Source organism: Macrobrachium rosenbergii, chromosome 23 (assembly GCF_040412425.1).
Source record: "Macrobrachium rosenbergii isolate ZJJX-2024 chromosome 23, ASM4041242v1, whole genome shotgun sequence".
NCBI classification, from domain to species: domain Eukaryota; kingdom Metazoa; phylum Arthropoda; class Malacostraca; order Decapoda; family Palaemonidae; genus Macrobrachium; species Macrobrachium rosenbergii.
Genome location: NC_089763.1, coordinates 28,756,114 through 28,778,098, shown reverse-complemented (window position 1 = coordinate 28,778,098; position 21,985 = coordinate 28,756,114). Strand labels below are relative to the sequence as shown.

Here is a 21,985-nt window from a genome sequence, read left to right as displayed (position 1 = left end):
TCACTAAAACGCAATTAACTCAGCAGCACAGAAAAATCTCTGTAACTCACTGGAATTCAATTACTACATGTTTCCATTGTATTTCAACTACACAAAAACTGCAAATGGAATTTCCAAGATATATCAAATGACTAAGACGCTGTCATACAGCATTCCCAATCACCTACCCTTAATTACTGGTAGGAACAGGACTAGAAACTTAATAGAAACCACTATACACTGATACTACATTAAAAATGGGACCCAGTGTGCCATTCTTTCTTTTTTACAGTAATTTTAAGACCTTGTCAGTTTAGATATAACAACTTCCAGTACATCTCAATTCCACTAGAAAAATAAGAGAAGTCTTGAAATAAGCAAAATTCAAGGTGGCACCACTGAAACAAAGACAGCAAAACTGTATCAAAAGGGATACTGTCGCCACAGAAAAAATGGTCACTAGTCAGGAATCTGACAATTTTACCACAATACTTTTGGGAACATCATTTTAGAATACAAGCTTGCAAGAACCTATATTCCTTAAAAATGTACGAGCAATTTTGAAATAAGTACTATTTTCAGTGGCATCGCTGAAACAAGGTTCCGATGGAAGACACATGCACGTCACAATATCTGTGTCCTCTAGCAAACCCGAAGGCAATAATGTGAACACTAAAATTTTCTCCTTAAAATCCTATGAGCCATAGGGGAGATATCAAAACCCATCACCACAAATGAAAGAACACCAGTTACTCTCATGCCGTGAGGAATTCTGTTTTTCTATTGGATGCTTGGGTGTTTGAGGTGTTCGTAACTGTTTATAAAATGTATGATTAAGTTTTAAAACTAAGCCATTCACGACTGTAAATATACTGTACAAAAGCAAGGACTACCTATAGACAAGACTCAAGCATGAAGCTAACCTAATCACCCACCTGTCTCTAATCAATCCCAATTCTAAAAGGACAATAGTTCTATAGAATTTGGGAAAAGCCTATGATACTAAAGGTACCTCTCATCCTATTTGGACAGCTCCAAATTTTCACATCCAAAACATATAGACTGCTGCTATCCTCTACATTTTCTATGACAATTGAATAAGAGTCCCCATTCTCATTCTGGTCTCTTCATCATCATCACCTGTGTTATGCCATCAGATTTTCCTTTTAGAAACATCTGATGATTCTCTTCATTCTCTTCTTTGTGAATTATCTGCCCGAGTTATATTCTAGTTCAGGTAGTCATCTTCAGTATTTTTGTCATGAATTTTTGGGCCTTTCTAACTGATTAGTGCCCTTTCACATCAACCCTACCTTTTCTGTAAATGATTACACTAATAAACAATCATTCTTCCCTTCTATCCATGAACACAGCCTTTCTCATTCTCAGCGATGTAAATCTATTTTCCAGCCTATAAACAGGTGTGCTTCGGCTACTTGAACTGCAACATGGTCTTTCCAGTACCCTCAAGCCATGAACCTCAGCACTTTATTATTGTATCTTTTCACCATTCTTGTGTATTCATGTCTTGGCAGAGTACAGAAGTACTGGTCTCATGAGCACAAAGTCTGAATTCTTCATTAAAGGGATGCATACCATTAGTCCAGCAATCTCTTTCCACTTTATCTAAGCTATTCATACTCTTATCCTAAACGTCGCCTTCACATTCTACGATGCCACCAAGGGTTGCCAGAAATAGTTTACCCACCCCAAAGCTGAGCCTTTTTCCACAACTATATCATTCCCCTCCTCCTCTACATCTTGAGAACAACAATCCCCAACACCATTTTAACGCCATGTGTTTAATTTGACACACAGTACTGTATTCAATGCTCCACAACAATCACAACCCCCACAGGGTTACTTTCCAGCCTTTATCTTCCTTGCTCCTTTTCCAGTTCATCGAACTTCTTCTGGCTTACGCCAACGTCAAATCCTCTTTTCTCCCTTTCAAACACTGCTGATACCCGTTCTTTACTTTTCTTATCAACTTGTCATCTGCACACAGCTGAATCTGCCTGTCATTATATCTCAATCTTGTATTTTACCGAAATAAAATATGGCGCTATCGCTAGCTCAATGAGTTTCTCTAGCATCCTTGGCTTCCTTAATTGACCCTCTAACCTAACTGCTTGTCTGGCACACTGATGTTTGGCTTCTCAAGATCTATAAATATATAATGTCACATGTCTGTTCTTGCACAATACTTCTGTCATAGCCTCATTGCACTATTGTCTCACACCTTCTTAGTGGTCCCACAATTTTACTTTCAGATTCTTCAAACAGGTACACAGCACCTTTTCTGTGCTGTATTACTCTCCCCCAGTTCCTTTCTGCTCATAATGCACGGGTATTGACAACTCACAAACCAAGTGACCAGTGTTCAGCTCCCAAACTGGAAGAGGAATAGTATGGGCACATTCCTTAAAAACCTGGGGTGCCTTTATTGACCTAAACAGTGGATTACGTACCCTGCTTTAGCCCTCTGCTGTGGGTCACTGTTAGTCCTGACAAGGCAATCCTCACCTCACTGGGATGAAACCATTCATAAAACAATACCAAAATACCAATACCAAGATTAACATTCCATTAATTTGATGCCTATGGTTTAACAATAAGTTCAGAAATGGCCATGTTTACTTCAAATTAATAATCGAAATTCTATGAATAGCAACTGACATTACTGTGACTTCATCTAAATACTTAATTTCTTACTCAACAAACCACACTAAAAATAACTAGAAATAACAAGCAAATTTTTCTAGATTAAAATGTAACAATACTTTACAATTCTGCTAAACACTATGAAGCAATACTAAAAACAAAACTACACTAGACACATACTAATGCTGATGCAAAGAACTTGATAAACAAAAATTAACCTTGCAAGTGGTGGTGGGTTAAAAAAAACATTTGTTTTCAACTGACCTTGAAGTAAAAAGTTTCCAATCACTTATACTACATTGGTATGAGATCACTATTGATCTTTCGTAAACGAAAATCACAAGATTAGAAGTAAAAGGTGTGAGAGGACGAAATGCAAATAAAGTATGCTAAGCTTATTTCAAGAAAAAACTTGAAGACAGATTCATGTGCAAAATAAGTTCCTGATGACAAAGATAATGCTAAAGAAACGATAACCACAGGATACAAAATAAAATAGAAAATTTGAAACCTAAAACATCTCAACCACAGGAGGACTTTGCCACCTTTTCTTCAAAAACCATTTTTCACATCAGTCACATCTCGCTGAGGGTTTCCTAATGACAGATTCAATCTTACCCTTTCCTGAAAACCCAAATGAAAGCAGAGCAAACCACTTTTTAAAAGCCATAACGTGATGGAATGTGTAAACACTGGAAGACCTTCAGCTTCAGAAGCCTAACAATATCAAACCTACACACAAACACTCGCCGGATCGAAACTTACTCCACAAAAGACACTTTATGTCATCAATGAATATGACACTTTAAAAGTTTGATACTTACGAGAGGGATCCTCCATTTCCGGAAGGAATCGGAACTCATGATCTAGCTCTGTTTCGCCGTCGACATCATCCACGTCCAAAGTCTGCAATTGGTTAAACTGTGTAAGTTTACTTGATCCCTAAAACATGGTCTACACTGCCATGCAATGAGTAAGTTATTTATATCCAGTGACATTATTTAAAATTTGATGGAGAGATCTAACTTTCAAGTGTAATATAAAATCTAAGCCAAAGACCAAGCAAATGCTGAGACATATAAGGTCTTTCAGCACTGAAAGGGAAATTGAGAGCAAAAGGTTGTAAAGGCATAACAGGAGGACAACCTCGCAGTTGCACTCTGAAAAAATACTGTCAGGAGAGGGTGGAAAGTACGATGGAAGAAAGAGAAATATGAACGGAGGTGCAGTTAAAGGAATGAAAGCGGTTGCAGCTAAGGGCTGAAGGGACGCTGCAAAGAACCTTTAGTCATACCTACAGTGCACCCTGCGAGGTGCACTGCCCCCTACAAGAATTAATTTTCAAATGGCTAAATCTTAACCTTAAGCAAGCTTGTCTATGGAATGTGATGTGTTTATAGAATCCGCAGCAGCTAATGTGGCCAAAGACTGAAGCAGACTATAGCAAGACCACAAATCTGGTAACATAGTACTCTCAAAATTAATACACTTCTCCAAAAGTCATCTTTGATCACCTTTTCAGATAATGATTATCAATCTCAAACTGTGGGACGAGAAAAATATTCAAACTGGTTGGATGAGAAAAATATTCAAAACTGGTCAAGTTAAAGTAAGGAATAATAATAATGTTTACCCAACATAAAAGTTTTAAATTCTTATTACACAGTACTAGGAAGCACTCACCAATTTCATGATTAGTGAACACTAATGAAAAATGTGACGTGTCTGTTACGTTTTCAGTTAACTGGCCAATGCTACACACATTATAACAAAATTGTTACTTCAAAGAACTTTGACTTGAAAGGCAAAAGATTTCTAAAATAAGAGGCTCTTGCATACTGTGTCAAATCCTCCTACCTATAACTACATTTATCTTGTGCTGTAATTTTTCTTATGGAACCCTCATATATAGAAGTATCGTTTGAGTGCAAGCTGATTCAGTTGTTGAGACCGTCAACAAAGTAGCAAAAGCTAAACACTGTAAGTGCTGGGGAGTCCTTGCCACTCACCTACCTGGTCCCTCACTTTTTCCTTCAGTTACAGGGTTGATTAGAGGTGGGTCATCCACTATATGAAAATTGCTATTTACATTATGCACGACAATACAGGCATAACTAAGTTCTTTGTCTTACAAGAGAGGCACTCACAGGCTGAAGCTACAGTATAGTCAAGCTGCAAGGTTGCAAGGAGTTTGTAAGACACTGTTTAAGAATGTGTAGAATTGCCAGCAAACTCACACCCCCTTCTGTCAGTTTCCCAGGTCCATGAGTAGGAAGGGAAATATGATTACTCTTTAACTGCTTATGCCAGACTTAAGCATTTATATGAACCCTGGACTCTACAAATAGCCAGGAAAACCTGCCAATACCATATTTTGTATGGTCATAACAGCTCAGAGGGTATAGTTATTATTAAAACTCCCAATCTAACCCCCATTTTAGGGAAGTAGAAGGGTGAGGCATCCTACTACAGCCTTTGGATGTGGACCAGCGTAAGTCACAGCCACTGGCTGTCTGCAGTATGGGAGACAAACAGTAGAAAGGACTATTCACATTATACACACTCCACAGGTCATGCCTTCTATGATATCTTTTCTATACAAATGGGGCTTGTGTAGCTGCAAAATACACTGAGCAGCTATCACAAGTCCCAAGGAAAAAATGTCTGGAGACCTTACTCTCCCATTTCACCACAATTCCTTGAGTGTCAATGAACGCATGAATGAATGAATCCCGAAATTTGGGACAAAAACTGAGGAGGTCATCTCCATCCTGAAGCAACACCACCTTCAAGAATGCCCAAGTTAGCCAGACTTTGAAATACAAGCGAATCCCTAGTGGTAAGCCCAAATCATTCTTATGATTGTACTCCCACTGCGAGTATCAACTCAAAATCAATGTCAGCCCTTAACATAAATGGCAGGATAAAAAAAAATCATAAAATTTTGATAAAATCATAATTACATGTACTATACACACATATTACTTCTACATTTTTTACCTGGAACAATCATGCCCAACTGAGCTCTTAGTTTAAGTTTCTATGCTTCAGATGAAACTGAATATAATCCAACTCCTCTACACAGGCAACACAATTCCCAAGTCTATTTCCAAAAGTGATTAATGGTTTTAAACATTTAAAAATATAGGCATTTATCCACGACCCTATACCAGGGTCATGGATAAATAAGTGAGGGTAATACAGTTAATGAACAAAGAACTAGCCTCCACTACTGATACAGCCAGATATTTTAGTTGTGCATCAAGAAGTATTATGTTTTACTGCAGTATAAATGATCAAGTGCAGTTAATGAAACGCATGAATAACACTGGAAGGACTAACAGCCCTCACCTGGATGTTCAACAAAAGTTGTTGAGAAGGCACCTGCAGTGCTTATTTTAGACTCCTGAGACCAAAGTGATGTTCCTTTGAAAAAGGGAAGTCATGCCTGCTCTAAACTTGGATACACTTCAGGAAACAAAATACTCCACTACTAAAGAAGACCTAATGAAAATTTTAAGTTGTATCACAATACACATAATTGAGAATGGGTTCCTTTACGCAGTAACACCAAATCAATACGTATTGAGATGCACACAGAGTTTACTTCCACCCATCTGTAGGAATGAAATAAATTAACATCAGAAAGTGACCCCCCAAACCAGTGATAACACATCATCAACAGCCAACAAGACGACTCACATCAAGCCAAGAAATGAGCGCTTTTGATCACTGACCACAGGGAAGACCCTACACAATCAAACCCAGCATGAGGTAACCAAAAATAAATAAATAAAAAAGCTCAAACCTTTGGGTGGTAGTGAAGAACTGATGACAAAAAAAAAAGCACTTAAAAACCCGATCGAATGTTTAGGAAAAACTGTACATCAAATTTCCTAAAAATCCCCAAACAACAGGTAACTGCTTACCACCTTGGCTACTTTAGGACTCTTTATTCTATGTACATCGTCATCTTCTTCTGGCTCCTCTACATCGTCGTCGTCATCCATTTCCATACCTGTAGAAGTCGAAATAAATGTTAAATATATTATATGGAACACTAAAATTACTTTAAATACTCAAGGATCAATTGCAAAACATATACATTCGGAGAAGTTAATCTATGTAGAAATTCAACTACCCCAACTATGATTGGTTTGGGAACAAAGACCCACCTTCCAATTTGTAAAATTGTGTGGGCAAAAATGCAGCAGAACAAAGAACCTACCTTCCTGCTGCAAAAAGTCAAAATTGTCCATGACCGCTTTCTCCGCATCCCTAATCTGTGCCTCTAAAGTAGATGGTTGCTGTGGGATAAAAAAAAAAAAATTATTTTACATTATGATTGATAGCACAAATAAGTTATGCTTTATTATAATTTAAATTTATTTTTGCCATAAGTGATGAAAATATCCTACTCTAATTTTCAATTCACATACCAAAGTCAAACACTTTACCTAAAGCCTTTAACCCTTTGGCTTACTGGTGACATAAATAACACCTTGGCTTACCAATGACGGATATAGGCGCCATCCCCCCCAAAAGAGTAATAAAATAAAATTATTTTTTCCAAACTACGCAGGTGCCTTTTGTTCCAGCATGTAGGGGGGTGATGTGGGGTGACAAACAAAGGCCTAGTGACTGAACTTACATCTCTTGCAGAGGCCCACAAGGCAGTAATGTTGTTCAGTCTTGTCACACACGTGAAAGGATAAGCACCTGCGTTCACCTCTCACAGGAAAAGTGTTTTATTTCCATTGTTTGTGATCCAAATTTGCTCATTATTTCACAAATTATTCTTTAAATATTGCAGATATACTTGAAAAAGTAAAACAAATAGTGTGAATGTGAAAGTGAGCATAATACCACGAAAGGTGACACTGTTCATGGCAGGGTGAGTGTTGGCACATATACCTCAGCGAGTAAACGATACATATAGGACTGCTGCCGCAACGATGCGTTGGCAGGACGCTCGCCTCATCAGATGTGATCACAGATGCTGACAGTGTGGAGAGTACGAAAGCAAGCCAAGTCACTACTGCAAACAACAACTCTGCAACGTCCGTGTGTGGTACAACGACAAATAAAGTACATGATAGGTGTCAATAGACTTGACCATGATCAAATACACCAGCTTCACCCACAGAATGCCATGAGGACAAATAAGCTGCTGGTTTATCTGGTTCAGATGTTGCAGAAGAATGCTCATGTACTGTACCTGAAGTACAGCATGGATGCATGGTAACTGACTTTGCTGGAATTCCACAGAATGGCCCAGGATCCTACTTCAACATTGACAATTGACCTGCTAGCGGCACTGAACTCCCTCGTGCTTCTTCACTGCCTGTTGATGAGCAGGGGTGCTACAGCCCTCCTGCCCGCATGTGATGCCTTCTGGTGAAGCTGTTGATCTTGATGACCCTGTTGTGTTGGAGGGAGATGATGACAACAAAAAGGACAACTCCTCCGGGAAACGCCATCACCCGTGGAGAGGCCAAGGATCTTGGATCCTTATGGATGTCCGAAGACAGTATTGCGTCGGCATATCTTCAAACAGCTAATGCCAGCAGGGAGACAGAAAAATTGCTGTGTGTGTGCTCAAAGAGTGGCTAAAGGAGGGACACCTCATATCAGTTTGGCAAGTACCAGGTTGGGGTTGGCGACTGCTTAGAGAGGTACCACACTCTCCAGAAGGACTGGTCATATATATATAGATTTTGGGGGGATATGTATCGTGACAATGTATAGAACATTCATTCAGCTGCAAAATGAGTCAAAATTGAGCATTCCACCATGAAAATTGTCGGAGCCATGCACCACTGAACACAAAACAGGACAAAAAGTTTTTTGTGCGTATAACACAGATGAGGGTCACTTTTTTTTTACAGGAAACGATGAGGGTCACTTTTTTTTACAGGAAACGTGATGCTCCTTTGTCGTTCGTCTGTTCACATTTCCCTTATTATGATTACACATTTTTGCATTGCAACAATTAGGTAATTTATTTGCATGTATTCTGGGGCAAAGATAAAAACTCTATACATATACTTTTTTAACAAAATCTTTGAGAAGAGAAAAAGTGTCTCATATCTTCTCACTTCTACTCATTTCACCAAGTTTTTTATTACGCCACTGTATAGAGCAATCATTCAACTGCAAAATTAATCATAATTGTGCAGTCTAACATGAAATCTGCCAGAGCTACACGTCTCTGAACAAAAAAAAAATATATGCATTTTCATACTTATCACTGAAGTCACTGCCATTTCCCACAGACGTTACTATTTATAAGGGCCACAAGCCAAAGGGTTAAAATGCTTCAGTATTCCAACTTAGCTAATAAAATTCAATTTTGTATACAAAATATTTATAAATTTCCACTGTATTAAGTTTTCACTTCATTGAATACAGTAACTACCTTATATACACAACAACAAAAACCATTTTTTTTTTTTTTTATGAATCCAGCAAACTAAAATCAAAGTATTCAACCTAGTGTCGAGGAACCTGAGAGCAAAACACACTCAATTCCTTACTTTTTTCGGAACATAACACCGATTGGGATCAGGCGCTCGCTTCGTCGTATCAGAACCGTTCATGGCCGGCGTGTTGTTGTGGTTTTCTTCATTTTCGCCTCCAGAAATGCCTAATAATGACCTGTCAAAAACAAATACATACAAATACATACACCAGAATTATAAAACAACGATGGAAATTAACCAAAATACAATGCACTGGTGAATTCTCGATACTTCAAGGTTTGCCCTTCAAAAGGGCAAAATCTTGAATGAGTGTGACTCCTCAGTGACCTCTGATTTATATCAGTAACAATGACTTCTCTTCGGATAAAATCCAGTATACATTCAGAGAAAGTCCAATATATACTACTGATGCGTAATGAAATGTTCAACCAACAGATGTACAACCACAGTAATGTATGGCCTTTAGTTGTCAGTCAGTCTCAAAAACTATAGAAGCTTTGGATACAGCTGGTTACATCTGTATCAAAGGCACTGTAAGTAAATGGAACCAAAAAAATGAGAGCCTGATGCTTAACACATCACTCATAACTGCTAATCAAGTTAAACAATGAATAAATACTACTTCAATGAATGTGTAAACAGTACTTTTTCAATGAATGTATAAATAGTGCTTTATAAATACATCATAAAAAATTCTTTCAAGCCCACTAAAAAATTATTACATACTTCATCCATTCCCTGAATGCTATTTTATTCCCTCGTTCAATACTTAGTGCTAACAAAAACTCTGCCGTTTCAAAAAAAAAGGAAAGAAAATTAAGGAAACAGAAACGCCTTACCTTACTCTATTACTTCTTAAATCTATAATTGTATCCGTGTAACCAATTTCTTGTAGATACCTGAAAAGAAATAAAAGTTGCATTCATCAATAATCTGACTGAAAAACTGGGTAAAAAAGAATGTATCATTTCAACTTTTTCAGGCAGTAGTAAATTCCTACATATGACCTGTACTGTTCAAGTATGACTTTGACCACAAACTGTGCATTAGCTTCTTTAGTGGAGTATGCATGCCAAATATCTGACATCAAAACTTTATATATTTATCCACATATAGGCTTGATAAATAAAGCATACGTGTTAAATTTGAAGTTTCTCTCCCACAGATTTCAAATTCTATGGTCAGGCCACTTTCTCCCAGAGTTCAGAAGTTATGGACAAAGTTAAATATGACTGATTTTAGCCCATGACCCTTAGATCTAGCATATAAAAGAGAGACTAAACTAAAAAAAAAACGTTAAGTATAAATCCCTGAAGCTAAACATTAGCAAGGACACCCAAGTCAGGCCATATGCAGACAGTACACTCACTAAACTTTCAACTGTCATACCTATACATACTAGTTTTGGTATAAACAGTTATAGTGATCCATAAGAGAAATCAAGTATTTTAATGTTTACATTCAAATTACTGTATTGAGTGACCATCTAAAATGATTAATAATATACTTACTGTCTCAGTAACTGTCTTGACTGCTTCCAAGACACATTTGTATTGGTTGAGAGAATAGCATCTGTGTCTACCCGTACCTCCTCACCCCCATCTTCCGATGGGGGATTCATATCCCCTTGAACTAAATCTGTGCCATATTTCAACTTATGATACTTGGCTCTGAAAAATAGAAAGTCATATGTTAATGAAAGCCTGAAATGTTTAATGAATTAATGATAGTTTCATTTATTTTCCTTTAATTAGAGAGAGAGAGAGAGAGAGAGAGAGAGAGAGAGAGAGAGAGAGAGAGAGAGAGAGAGAGAGAGAGAGAGAGAGAGAGAGAGAGATTGTACAAGCCTGAAATGTTTAATGAATTAATGATAATTTCATTTATTTCCATGTTTAATTTTATTTTGAGAGAGAGAGAGAGAGAGAGAGAGAGAGAGAGAGAGAGAGAGAGAGAGAGAGAGAGAGAGAGAGAGAGAGAGATTGTACAATGCAATGTTTCACAACTGCATATCATTAATTCTCATTTGGTACCTAAATTTTTTTTTGCTTTAAATTTACTTTCATTTGCTAAAATTACTCAGCCTACCATTTTATATCTGAGGATTCATTACTCTTCGGCAATCTATTTCCTCAACAACGCGTATGAACATCAGGCATCAATATTCCTGTAAATCTGATCAAAACATTTTCTGTTTTTGCAGCTTTCAGATTTTGTTTCCATTATTGTTTTTCTTCAATCATCCGCTGCCTTTTCCCCTCAGAATACTGGGGTCTGCTTGAAAAGTCTTGTTATTCAAACACAGCATAAGTTCCAGCCTTTGATAAATTGATTCCCATCTCACTGTTTCACTATGCAACTATGCTAGCGTCTAAAAAAAAAAAGTATTTTTTCCAGACTTTTTAAAGGAAAGTAGCTGCCCCCACGATGACGTAAAAGATAGAAGGAGTCTATTCAAGCAAGCAGCTTGCAGATGAACGGCAAATTCCCAACTTTCATCGCCAACTACTTGCACCAAACCATATATTTAGCTCTAGTAATCAAAGAATTTATAACACAATATGCAAATGAAACAGAACAGTGACTGATATTGCTGTATTGTGTGAGCAAAATTTCAGGAAGGGACTGCAGTACATTCTAATAAGAAACACCACCAACAAAGCACTAATGCAGTCATACTGACCTTCAACCTTCAAATCAAGTGATACTGACTTGCAAAAAGCCCTCTGTATCTCAGATTTTAAAGAAAGTATATCCCACAAGCTACCTAATGTAGTGTGCTGCGTGAGCTGATCAAGATAAACGTATTATCCATTCCTACAGTGGTGATGTAGCTATATGATTATACAGTGCTGTATTATCTTAACCATCAGAATAAAAAACTTGAAAACTGAACAACTAAATACCATACAATTATTTTCCATTTTTCCAATATAATTTCTGGCAGTCATTGAGCAAAACACCACGCTTTTTAGAGGCTCAAACGGATCACCCTCCCGAATAAAATCCCAACGCGATTTCCATACCTCCCCGACTAAAATGAGGCAAATGCCAAGAGAATACAAAATAGCTCAGCAGCTTCAAGAGGGGGAGGGGAGCCCAGGGCTTATGGGATGTTCTACCTGCAGTTGTGATGTCAAGAGAACACAAAGCTTTAATATTGACTTTAAAGAGCAGAGTATGAGTGAAACAGAACATGCTTCACAGCCACCTTTGATCTGTCATAACACTCACGCACGCACACACTCGCACAAAATAGCTGCTGGATGACTCGATAGAAAATGCCACGATGTCAAACGTTTATAATGACATTAATGCTGTGAGTCTGACTGACACAATGGGGAGAGAGATGGGAGCTGAGGGAAAGGGCAGCCCCTATGACAGAAATGGGGTGGTGATACAGAATTACTGAGGAGAAATAAAAAAAAAGGAGAAAAATGAGTAGAAACATACTAACTGCTCATACGATTAACCCAAAATAATACAATGTCCATATCATCTAAATCTAAACTCTCTTATTTAAGAATAAACAAATCACTCCCAGTCAAAAATGAAAAATTTGCAATGCGCCATTGTTCTACGTAATGTAACTGAACTTAAAAGAAACACTATTTGGGTACTGTAATTTGATATTGAAAAAGATATGTTCACTTAACTAATACATGCATGGCAATAAAAAATAAAATTCACTGAATGTCAAGTTATAACCCCTTTAAAACAGTATATTTTTGGTAATGCAATTATACAAGACTGTAATGGAACATAAACAAGATGCCTTGAAAATGTCAAATAACTCTGAGTTCATTAAGATAGAAAACTCACGCTAAAATGCAGTAATGACTTATTTTTACAAAAGCTGATTCTGAAATTTAAAAGAAAAATTAAAATCTACAAAAAAATTAATTTCAAAAAGATTAATGCTAGGTTTCAATCTTGTACATAATTTAACCATTTAACCAATATTATGTAATGCTGTTTTGTAGGTAACACTGATCATAACACTGAACAATATCAAATTAAGGGGGAAAGAAAGTTTCCAACAACTCCTTGGTCACCATAAAAACCACAAAACGCAGGGAAAAAGAAGTCTGAGATACCTCAATAGTATTCTAAAAACCACCATATACTTATGCAATGCAAAACCACTTACCTTTCTTGTTTTAAAGCATATTCTAACATTTTTATTCTTCTAACTAGGTCATTTTTTAGGTTTTCTTGCCCTTTCCTTTCGCCATTGAGAAACGCTATCTTTGCCTGTAAAAGAAAAGAGAAAAAAACCGTTACTGTATTTTGTTATTAATTCCTCAAACTAATGATAATCTCCAATTACAAAGGCTGGATTTAACACATTAAAAAGCAACTAATTTTCCTTCCAGCCTTATTCTACGGAAATATTTCTGGTGCGTACAAAATTAAGCACAATCATCGAAAACAGTAAAAAACTAGACTGCAAACCAGTAACTACTATTTTCTTAGTCAATGAAAACCCCATTCAGATGTATTTCAAGGCCATTTATCCTAAGCTGTCATCTGTAATCCACAGGGTAAAATCCAATTAAACTATTCGAAACGTAATGAAATGCAATGAAACCTGATGCTCCCAAGAGCTGAATCTATAATCCCTTAAATAGCCATGCAATCCACAATACATGTCAAAATTATTCGAAAACCTCTTCCAAGCGAGATGCTAAACAACGTACCATTAGCATACATTTTTTTAAGCACACGCTCATAATTAATACCCTGCTCACGACATTGTACGTACAGCTTCATAACTAGATAACAGAAACACTCTGTCAAGCGTTCCAGAAGTATTTCTCATCATAACTTGATAAGTAAGATATACAGGTATAGCTGTCTAGATAGTGCTAATTATTGAATTAACTAGTTTATAAATGGAAAGTAAGGGAGCCTTTGCAGCTTTCTCTATACAACGAACAATTTCTGGCGATGGAAATTCATTTCTCGTCATAATGTGGTTCGGATTCCACAATAAGCTGTAGGTCCCGTTGCTAGGTAACCAACGGGTTCTCAGCCACGTGAAATAAATCTAATCCTTCGGGCCAGCCCTAAGAGAGCTGTTAATCAGCTCAGTGGTCTGGTTAAACTAAGGTATACTTAACTTTAGAAGTTAAGTTTTACAAGACACATTTTCTTTGACTCGTTTCCAACAATGCTGGACAGGTTTCTAACTAACTTTTGAACAATATATAAAGCAACAGAGCATTGGCTTCTAAGCTTGTCATGGTATTTATTACATACATCAAATATATATACTGGACAATACTGTACTTAATGATATAAATGAAAACTTCTTGCATGAAAATACATATTACGAGTAATTCTTTACATTGTATTTGTGGCAGTTAATATTTTCATTACTTCCTGACTATAAGTAAGTTTATTTTTGTGTTGCGAAGATTTTCTCCATAAGTTTTGTAGTTTGCAGGAACAGTACAGTATTCTGTCAAGTGCTTGCACCTCAAGTGACCTCCAACATAGTACATCACTGCTGTCAATGACCTTACAAACACTCACAGACGAAAACTCATTCTCCAACCTACAAACACTTCTAAGAACTAAATCATGACCGAAAACATTCAGGCAGCAGGTATACATTTATATAAAAAGTGTCTGCCAAGGCATCCATCAAACACCAAGTTTAGTCTTACAACTCTGTCGAAACTTAAATGTAATTGAAGACAGAAACTTTAGGTGTCTCACAAAAACTTACAAACTAGTTCATTTTCATTACAAATCACACCTAACTGTACAGCACGGTACAGGACAAAGAAGGCCAAAGATTCAGCTAATAGGTTAATTATAAAAAATAAAAACTGGTAATCATAATGAACTAAAACAACACTTTGTCTAAAGGGGTTGCCCATTTCTCCATGGACAGAAAAATTTACTTCAAGTAGTGGCCAACAAACGTTAAATAAATAGGATACGAGTGCAATACAAAACATACGTCCATACAAGCTTTAAGCTATACCATGATAACATCTGCATCCAACAAAGGTGTGGATGCATCTGCCCTGGGAAGAGTACTTTTAATGGCAGGTTTGTCAACACTTCAAAGAATGCCTCGCAATATATACAGCCTATGTACTCGAACATGGATGATGGCTGACTCAGTGTAGACCTTTCCTGAGACAAAGTTGGGGCAGGGATTACAACAAAACAAGCAAAATTCAGACGGGGTGGGGCACCAGCCTAAATGCAAGACAACAAGCAAGTTGCGGCAGGGATTGCTGTATGAAATCGAGCTAGCTACGGCAGAAATTACAACACAGACGCAAGCAAGCTAGGGCATGGATAACTGCACAAAAACGAAGTTGGGGCAAGGACTGGTGCATAAAAACAAGCTCAGCTAAAGCAAGGTACAGAAATGGAGCAAGTTTGTGAAAAACGGAATAGTTATACAACAAAAGTTCAAATGCAGAAAAATCGTAGCCATATATAAGTTACTGAATGGCATCACCTGTGTTGCAAAGAACTTACAACCCACTAAACCCTTACATACAAAAAAAATGACTGCCTATACTGAATCTTTTAACATTTTAATAACCTTCAACACCAACATTCAAAGGAATAGGTATAGTCTATTTGAAATTAAAACCTGGCTCAAGAAAATAGTTTTTAAAAAAAATCACTTCATAACGTCTCAAACTCCACATAAACTATTTCAGGAGTCAAATCACCATGGCAGTTAATGCTTCATATATATCAAGTGTTCAAACAATTCCTTATCACCTGTTATCTGATCTTTTACTAACTTCAAGGAGTGCCTTGATAACACTGCTGACATCAAAGGTGAGAAATGAAGGTGTCTGGCTGCATAATTTTTCCAGCCATAGCACAGCTATTCTTGGTACTAAATGATATCCTCTATGTTACTGTATAAGTCACTATAACATAAGGTGGCCTTATGCCAGCACGTTCTTGCTCCTTTAAGCAGCCCCTAACACTTTCTGCAAGGACCAAAGCCACTGCAATGCTAACATTCTAAGTTATTAGTGTTACTTCATACTTAAAACTGAAAGTCACTCCCACTGCTTTGAATGAAAAACTGAAAATCACTGTTGCTACAGGTACTTCAAATAGACTCCTGCTGCGAATTCACTAGTAAAACTTCAGTTTTGCTACTTCAAACTTTAAATTCAATATCCCTACTATTGCTTAACATTCATTATAGAAAGTTACTATTGCCACTTCAAATTAACAAATGAAGGTCACTATGGCTGTGTCAAAATCAGGGATGAAAGTCATTGTTGCTACCTCAAAACTGGAAGTCCCTATATTTGAAGTTCAGTACTGCTATGTCAAATTCAAAATTTTGACCTTATTTCTACTTCAAATTAAAAATCCCCATCAGTACTACAAATTTGAAACTGAGTCACTGAGTCTTTTTTCTGCTTTGCAAAAAGTTATTGAGATCAAGTCAAGATAAGAATTCTCACAGGTGACAAGTAAAGATTAGAACACCCTCATGTGTGCAAGTAAAGATAAGCACTCCCACTAGATAAGTAAAAATAAGTACTGTTTTCTAAATTATTTAAAATAAGTACTGTTTTCTAAATTATTTAAAATAAGTACTGTTTTCTAAATTACTTAAGTTAGGAATGATAAAAACATCTGTTAATAAACGTGCAGTTTATTCTTTCCTGCCAAAAATCCATGTTTGAGTTCAAAAATTATCATGCACAGCCAATCAACTTGTGCTTATTCAAGGACCTTTATACAGGTTATGTGTGAACACCAGTCATTCCACTAACAAAGTATAATGAATGATTAATTGTACGGTGAATAAAACCAAGACGCTTTTCAATTTCGCAATACAATTTCCACCGATCACTGTGAATGGTCGTCCCTGAAGGCACCATTTGCCTAACTATCAGTAACATTGTTTCTGCCCTGCGTGAGTTAACTGAGCTGACACTCTTCATAAATCCCAAAGATGGTGATAAGATGAATTGCCAATCCCAAACACCCACTAAGGTTCCTGAGGTGTACATCCCCTATGATGTTACACAATGTTATGTCTGGTCCAATGAGCTTGACGAGGTTTCCCTCAAAATGTTTCATCCAGTTAATATCATGAAGCAGGCTTTCCATTAAAAGCCGTTTAACCACATGCTCATATACTGAGCGGTCCAATTTGGGGTCTTCCTGCTAAAACTGAGCTAAATGTCTCAAAAAAAGAGGAAAAATTTTTATTCTTATCAGTTAACAACATCATTCTCTCCTCTCAAGCGACAACAAACAATGGTTTAACCTGCAAATGTTGCAACAATAAACAATGTTTAGCCTGCAAATGTTGTAATTACCGAGTATTGTTGAATACACTGCAATCTAAGCAAGTAAAGTGCTCCTTTTTTCGAAGCGAGTGCTTATATCCTGATCCTATGATTCCATTACAGGCAGTCCCTGGTTTACGAAGGTGGTTCCATTCCTACGCCCCATCATAAGCAGAAATCATCATTAGCACAAAAAATCGTCAAAAATCCTATGAAAACCTTACTTTTAATCTTTTGGGTGTCTTGAAAATGACATGACCTGCATTTTTATTGACCATTCTGCCTTTCGGAGCCATATATACTTCTTCTGTTGGGATCGGCATTGTAAGCGTCGTAACCCCGGAATACGCGTAGTAAATCGGGAAATAATTTTTTGAAGAGCATTGTACACTCGGAATGCCGCCAGCCAAATCTGTCATAACCTGGGACTGCCTGTAATTCCAAACCTTCCTCTTCATCCTTGACACCTGCCCATCCTCCCTGTATACCTTTTAATCCTCCTCACTGGCTTTCTTCTCTTCAATTACCCACTCTTCAGTATATATTTACCACTTTCAAGTAATCACACTATTTCTGCTTCTGTCGTTCAATAGAATCTCACAACAACTTGACCTTTCTGGTCCCACATTTCCTCAAGGTTTTCCTTTACACTCCTTCATTCTTGTACAATAGCCTAATTGTTAAGTAAGCTGGGCACAGATTGAACCTTGCCTAAAAATCTTGTGAAAATCATTCACACATTTCAAGAAGCTCAAACTCGAAGGCGGTTACAAAATACAATATAGCATATCTTCGAAATATACTACAACATTGGTAGGTTATGTCTTACACTCCCTGCAACTGGTTCCTATATGCTAGCCCATGTCATGAATCTCATGATGGAACTACGTCTTGGAACACATATAATACTCTAAAATTATACCTACATGACAGTTAACGCCGTAAATGGTCTTTGCCTGCAAGAACAAACTTGACCAAGTGTTACCAAGTGCCAACATTTGGGAATACTAGATAACCTACAACTGGCATTGTTAACTTGGAGATGTTTTTTTAGGATGAAGCCCAGTAATAATACACAGAATAGTCAATCTTCCTGTGACAGTTGTTGTGCTTGATCTAAAGTAATTCATCTACAGAGCCAGTAAGTCTTAATGACTGTGGCTAAACCTATTTAAAATCATTCACTTTACCTTATTCTAATTCCACCTATCAATTACGAATAAATCCATAGGGTAAGTCCTATTTGAATCTAGCCCACTGGTTTTCAGTAATCACAAATGCTCAACTACCTTAATCCCAGGCCAAATTGCAAAAGGTTTTATATCAATGTTGGCCTAGCCTTGACTGTCAAGCTGGAGATGGCCTTGGCAAGGCCATTCTGATCTTATAGATGCCTACCACCAAGCCTTAAACAGCCTACGGACAAGGTTCAACTAATATCTCAATATTTACATCTAAATACACTGGGTTTTTCTACAATTACAAATTATTTAGCTTTTCCATTAAATCTTCAGCTTTTAGCCTCTATGCAAAAATCTCAAGGAAACAATATATAACTGTTAAATTAAGGGGAAGTTTCTATTTCTTAATTACCTTTTATTTTGCTTACATTGCATGCTATATTTGATTACTACTCATTTTCTCCATACAACACACCTTCCCATCTGAACCAACTTGAGTAACGTTACATCAGAGCAACCGAACACAAACAGTATTTTATGACGATGTGCTCTTGAAATAAATTTTCATTTCCTGTACTATTTTTCATTCCTCCTGGGACTGCCACCGGCAATAGGCTAGCCTATGCATGTGCAAATGGTACGATGCTTCTAAGTTTCTTTCCATTTCTACTGCTTAGTCACTTGTTTGGAAAGGCCTTTGAAATGGTTCTCCTATACAAAAGTTTTGTGGATAACTCCAATAGTAAATATATTCATTTCCATGAAGTGAGTTGCAATATAATCTTCAGTAACACCAAGATCTTTAGAACTGGTTTAACGAGTGCAGTTTATTTAATAGTTTTTTTTTATATTGTGACGAGTTTTGTATTCAGTTCCATCAGAATGCTTTGGTGAACATATTAACCAGGCAAATAACCATACTTTAAGGTCAGCAACCATACTTTAAGGTCTTGTTTGGTTGGGCAATTTGGTGGTGGAAAAAGTCCCTACTGGTGTCCTTGATAGCCTAATACTGTATCTGGCATCGTAAGTCAGATTACACTATTATTATTATCATTCAGACGATGAACCCTATTCATACGGAAAAGGCCCAGAGGGGCCACTGACTTGAAATTCAAGCTTCCAAAAAATATGGCGTTCATTTGAAAGAAGCTACGGAAGGTAATAGGAAATAGAGAAAGAAGACGTCAGTTGCTAAAAATGAAAAACAAAAATTTAATAGATAAAATACAAGGAGGATGGTTTTAGGTTAGTAAATGTGTTGCATCTTTGCTTGAACTTTTGACATCCCCAGGAATACATATATTACTGTTTTGTTATTCCTCGATTTAAAAAACCCTGTTTCTCACTCTGGGCTTCTTTTAACATGGGATAGGCTATGGCTTTGCCAGCCACAGATTATATGCATTATATGCCAAAGTTACAGTAGTTTCTCCCACACACAAATATACCTCGCCTGGCTCAGCTCTCGAAGCAGGAAAATCTCCAATAAATGTAAAACATTTCCAACAAATGTAACTACCTGAATTATCTAAATTGAACCCTGCCTCCAGGGAAAGAAACGTAAACAAGAAATTAGAACAGATCAGGCGACGTCCTTTGCTAGGCGGGGGGGCCTTCGCCTGCCCTGTGAATTTTAAGGTCAGCTTTCCAGGCATGCACAGGGGCCGAGGGAAAAATCCGGATAACGAGCGCCAGAGCTGTCAAAAAGAGGCCGACGGCAAGAGGCCGATTAACCGAAAAAGCCGCGAGAAGGGGAAAAGGAAATGGCAACACTGATATAAAACAGCTGATCACCGTCAATCAATGAGATCCACCCACACCCACCCTTTTCCCCCAACGACACGATATTTACCCAATATGCCGGACGGAACCGCCCGTTTCCGCGGAATATCGCTCCGAGGGACGGAGGGCGAACGGAACTGAACTGAATCGGCCCGGGGGAGGGAAATGGGGTCGTTTGGGCGACGAAAACTCACCTGGAGTTCGGCCCTTTCGAGGTCCCACTGCGATCGTTCCATCTCGAACCTGGCCCATTCGTGCTGAATGAAGTGTAATATCCCGGGGATGGAGTATTGCAGTCGCTGGTTGGCTTCCTCGAGGTTCTGTCTGTTGGCCGCCACACCAGCGGGAGTGCCACTCCCTCCTCCCAGCTGGTTTTGACTGGTAGCCTCGTCCATTGTTGTGGGCAATTTCATACCATGGCAGCCATTACTAACACTACACTGACCAATATTCGCTTCGTGCTCCCACAAGGAGTCAGTCTTCGGAAGGATTATCCTTTCGACGAAGTTTCTGCGCATGATATCCCTCCTGCGTCAAAATTGAAGCTTTTAAAAATTATAAGTTTATATTAAATTTAATATGTATTTAATTATCGTGTCTTTCTTTACATAACGAAAATTTGAGATGCAGAAAAATAACATAGGAACAGAGGGCAGTGTCAACAGGGGCTCTCAAGCAATGTGATCACAACAAATATAGGCAGCGCTCGCGAGCAATTACGCGGTGACGTTCCTTATTGGATAAACTTTTATGCTTCATTGTATTTCGAGATGGATGCAGAAATTGCAATTAATCAATGAATTCAGTTTTAAAAAATGCTAGCTACAGAAAACTATATGAATTAATAAATTTAACCAAGATACGCTAGCTATTTCTAGTTCCATAGTTTTTGTTTTACAAAGTTTATTTTTAATGCACTTGCATATGAATGCATATTTCTAATGCACTTTCATATGAATGATTTATTAAATAGACTGTCGAATCACTATATGTAAATAATGAAAATCTGTGTAAAACAGAAATGGAACCTCGTTAAAATGTATCATGTAATTTTATCTTAAAGCCAATCCACTTCTGGGCCATGTACGAAAGTTGCCTGTGGTGTAAATACGTAGCAATATAATCGCCACTGAAAAATAATAAATGGTTAACAAATAGTTTAAATTCAGAATAGTTATACTATTTGTTAATACAGGACAATACAGAATGAAAAGTGTGCTTCCAGGAAAATAACAGTTATTCACACGTAAAGAACACCGCCAAAAGTTTCGTGAGTGCACGGGACGGAACCTCTGCCCTTTGATGCTGTTGACAGTTTTAACTTGGTCAATTTTGCAGTCTCAGTCTTTTATGTAATTAAAATTGTCAAAAATGATGCAGTACAATATTTCATGAGATCTTATTTACGTAAGCCCTCTACGAAATGTGGCCAACAGATCATTTGAACTGAAGTGCGGGATAGTCACCCCCGTCCCTTCACCAGACTTGTTTGTTTACATACTGCGACGTTACCAAAGGTGTAGGTTGTCAAGGTTTACTTACTGTGGTAATGGTTGTTGTCAGTTTGTCATGTCGTATTGTTTTATGGGTGGTTATT

The 21,985-nt window shown here is 37.5% G+C and overlaps 1 protein-coding gene across 7 annotated transcripts in view; it reads right to left on the bottom strand.

Moving 5' to 3' along the window:
* Positions 1-20,921, bottom strand: part of Cka (Connector of kinase to AP-1) — a 45,372-nt gene extending 24,451 nt beyond the window's left edge. For 4 of the 7 annotated variants that reach the window (XM_067125489.1, XM_067125490.1, XM_067125493.1 and 1 more), the window contains exons 1-8: positions 20,583-20,921; positions 13,273-13,376; positions 10,637-10,795; positions 9,965-10,024; positions 9,180-9,300; positions 6,872-6,950; positions 6,573-6,661; positions 3,468-3,549 (exon numbers count right to left, since the gene is read on the bottom strand). In XM_067125489.1, the coding sequence (XP_066981590.1) occupies positions 3,468-3,549; positions 6,573-6,661; positions 6,872-6,950; positions 9,180-9,300; positions 9,965-10,024; positions 10,637-10,795; positions 13,273-13,376; positions 20,583-20,906 (1,018 nt within the window). In that variant the 5' untranslated portion in view covers positions 20,907-20,921. The remainder of the gene's footprint in view (positions 1-3,467; positions 3,550-6,572; positions 6,662-6,871; positions 6,951-9,179; positions 9,301-9,964; positions 10,025-10,636; positions 10,796-13,272; positions 13,377-20,582) is intronic. The other 3 variants (XM_067125492.1, XM_067125495.1, XM_067125496.1) reach the window with 1 other exon arrangement.
* Positions 20,922-21,985: the final 1,064 nt, after the last annotated feature.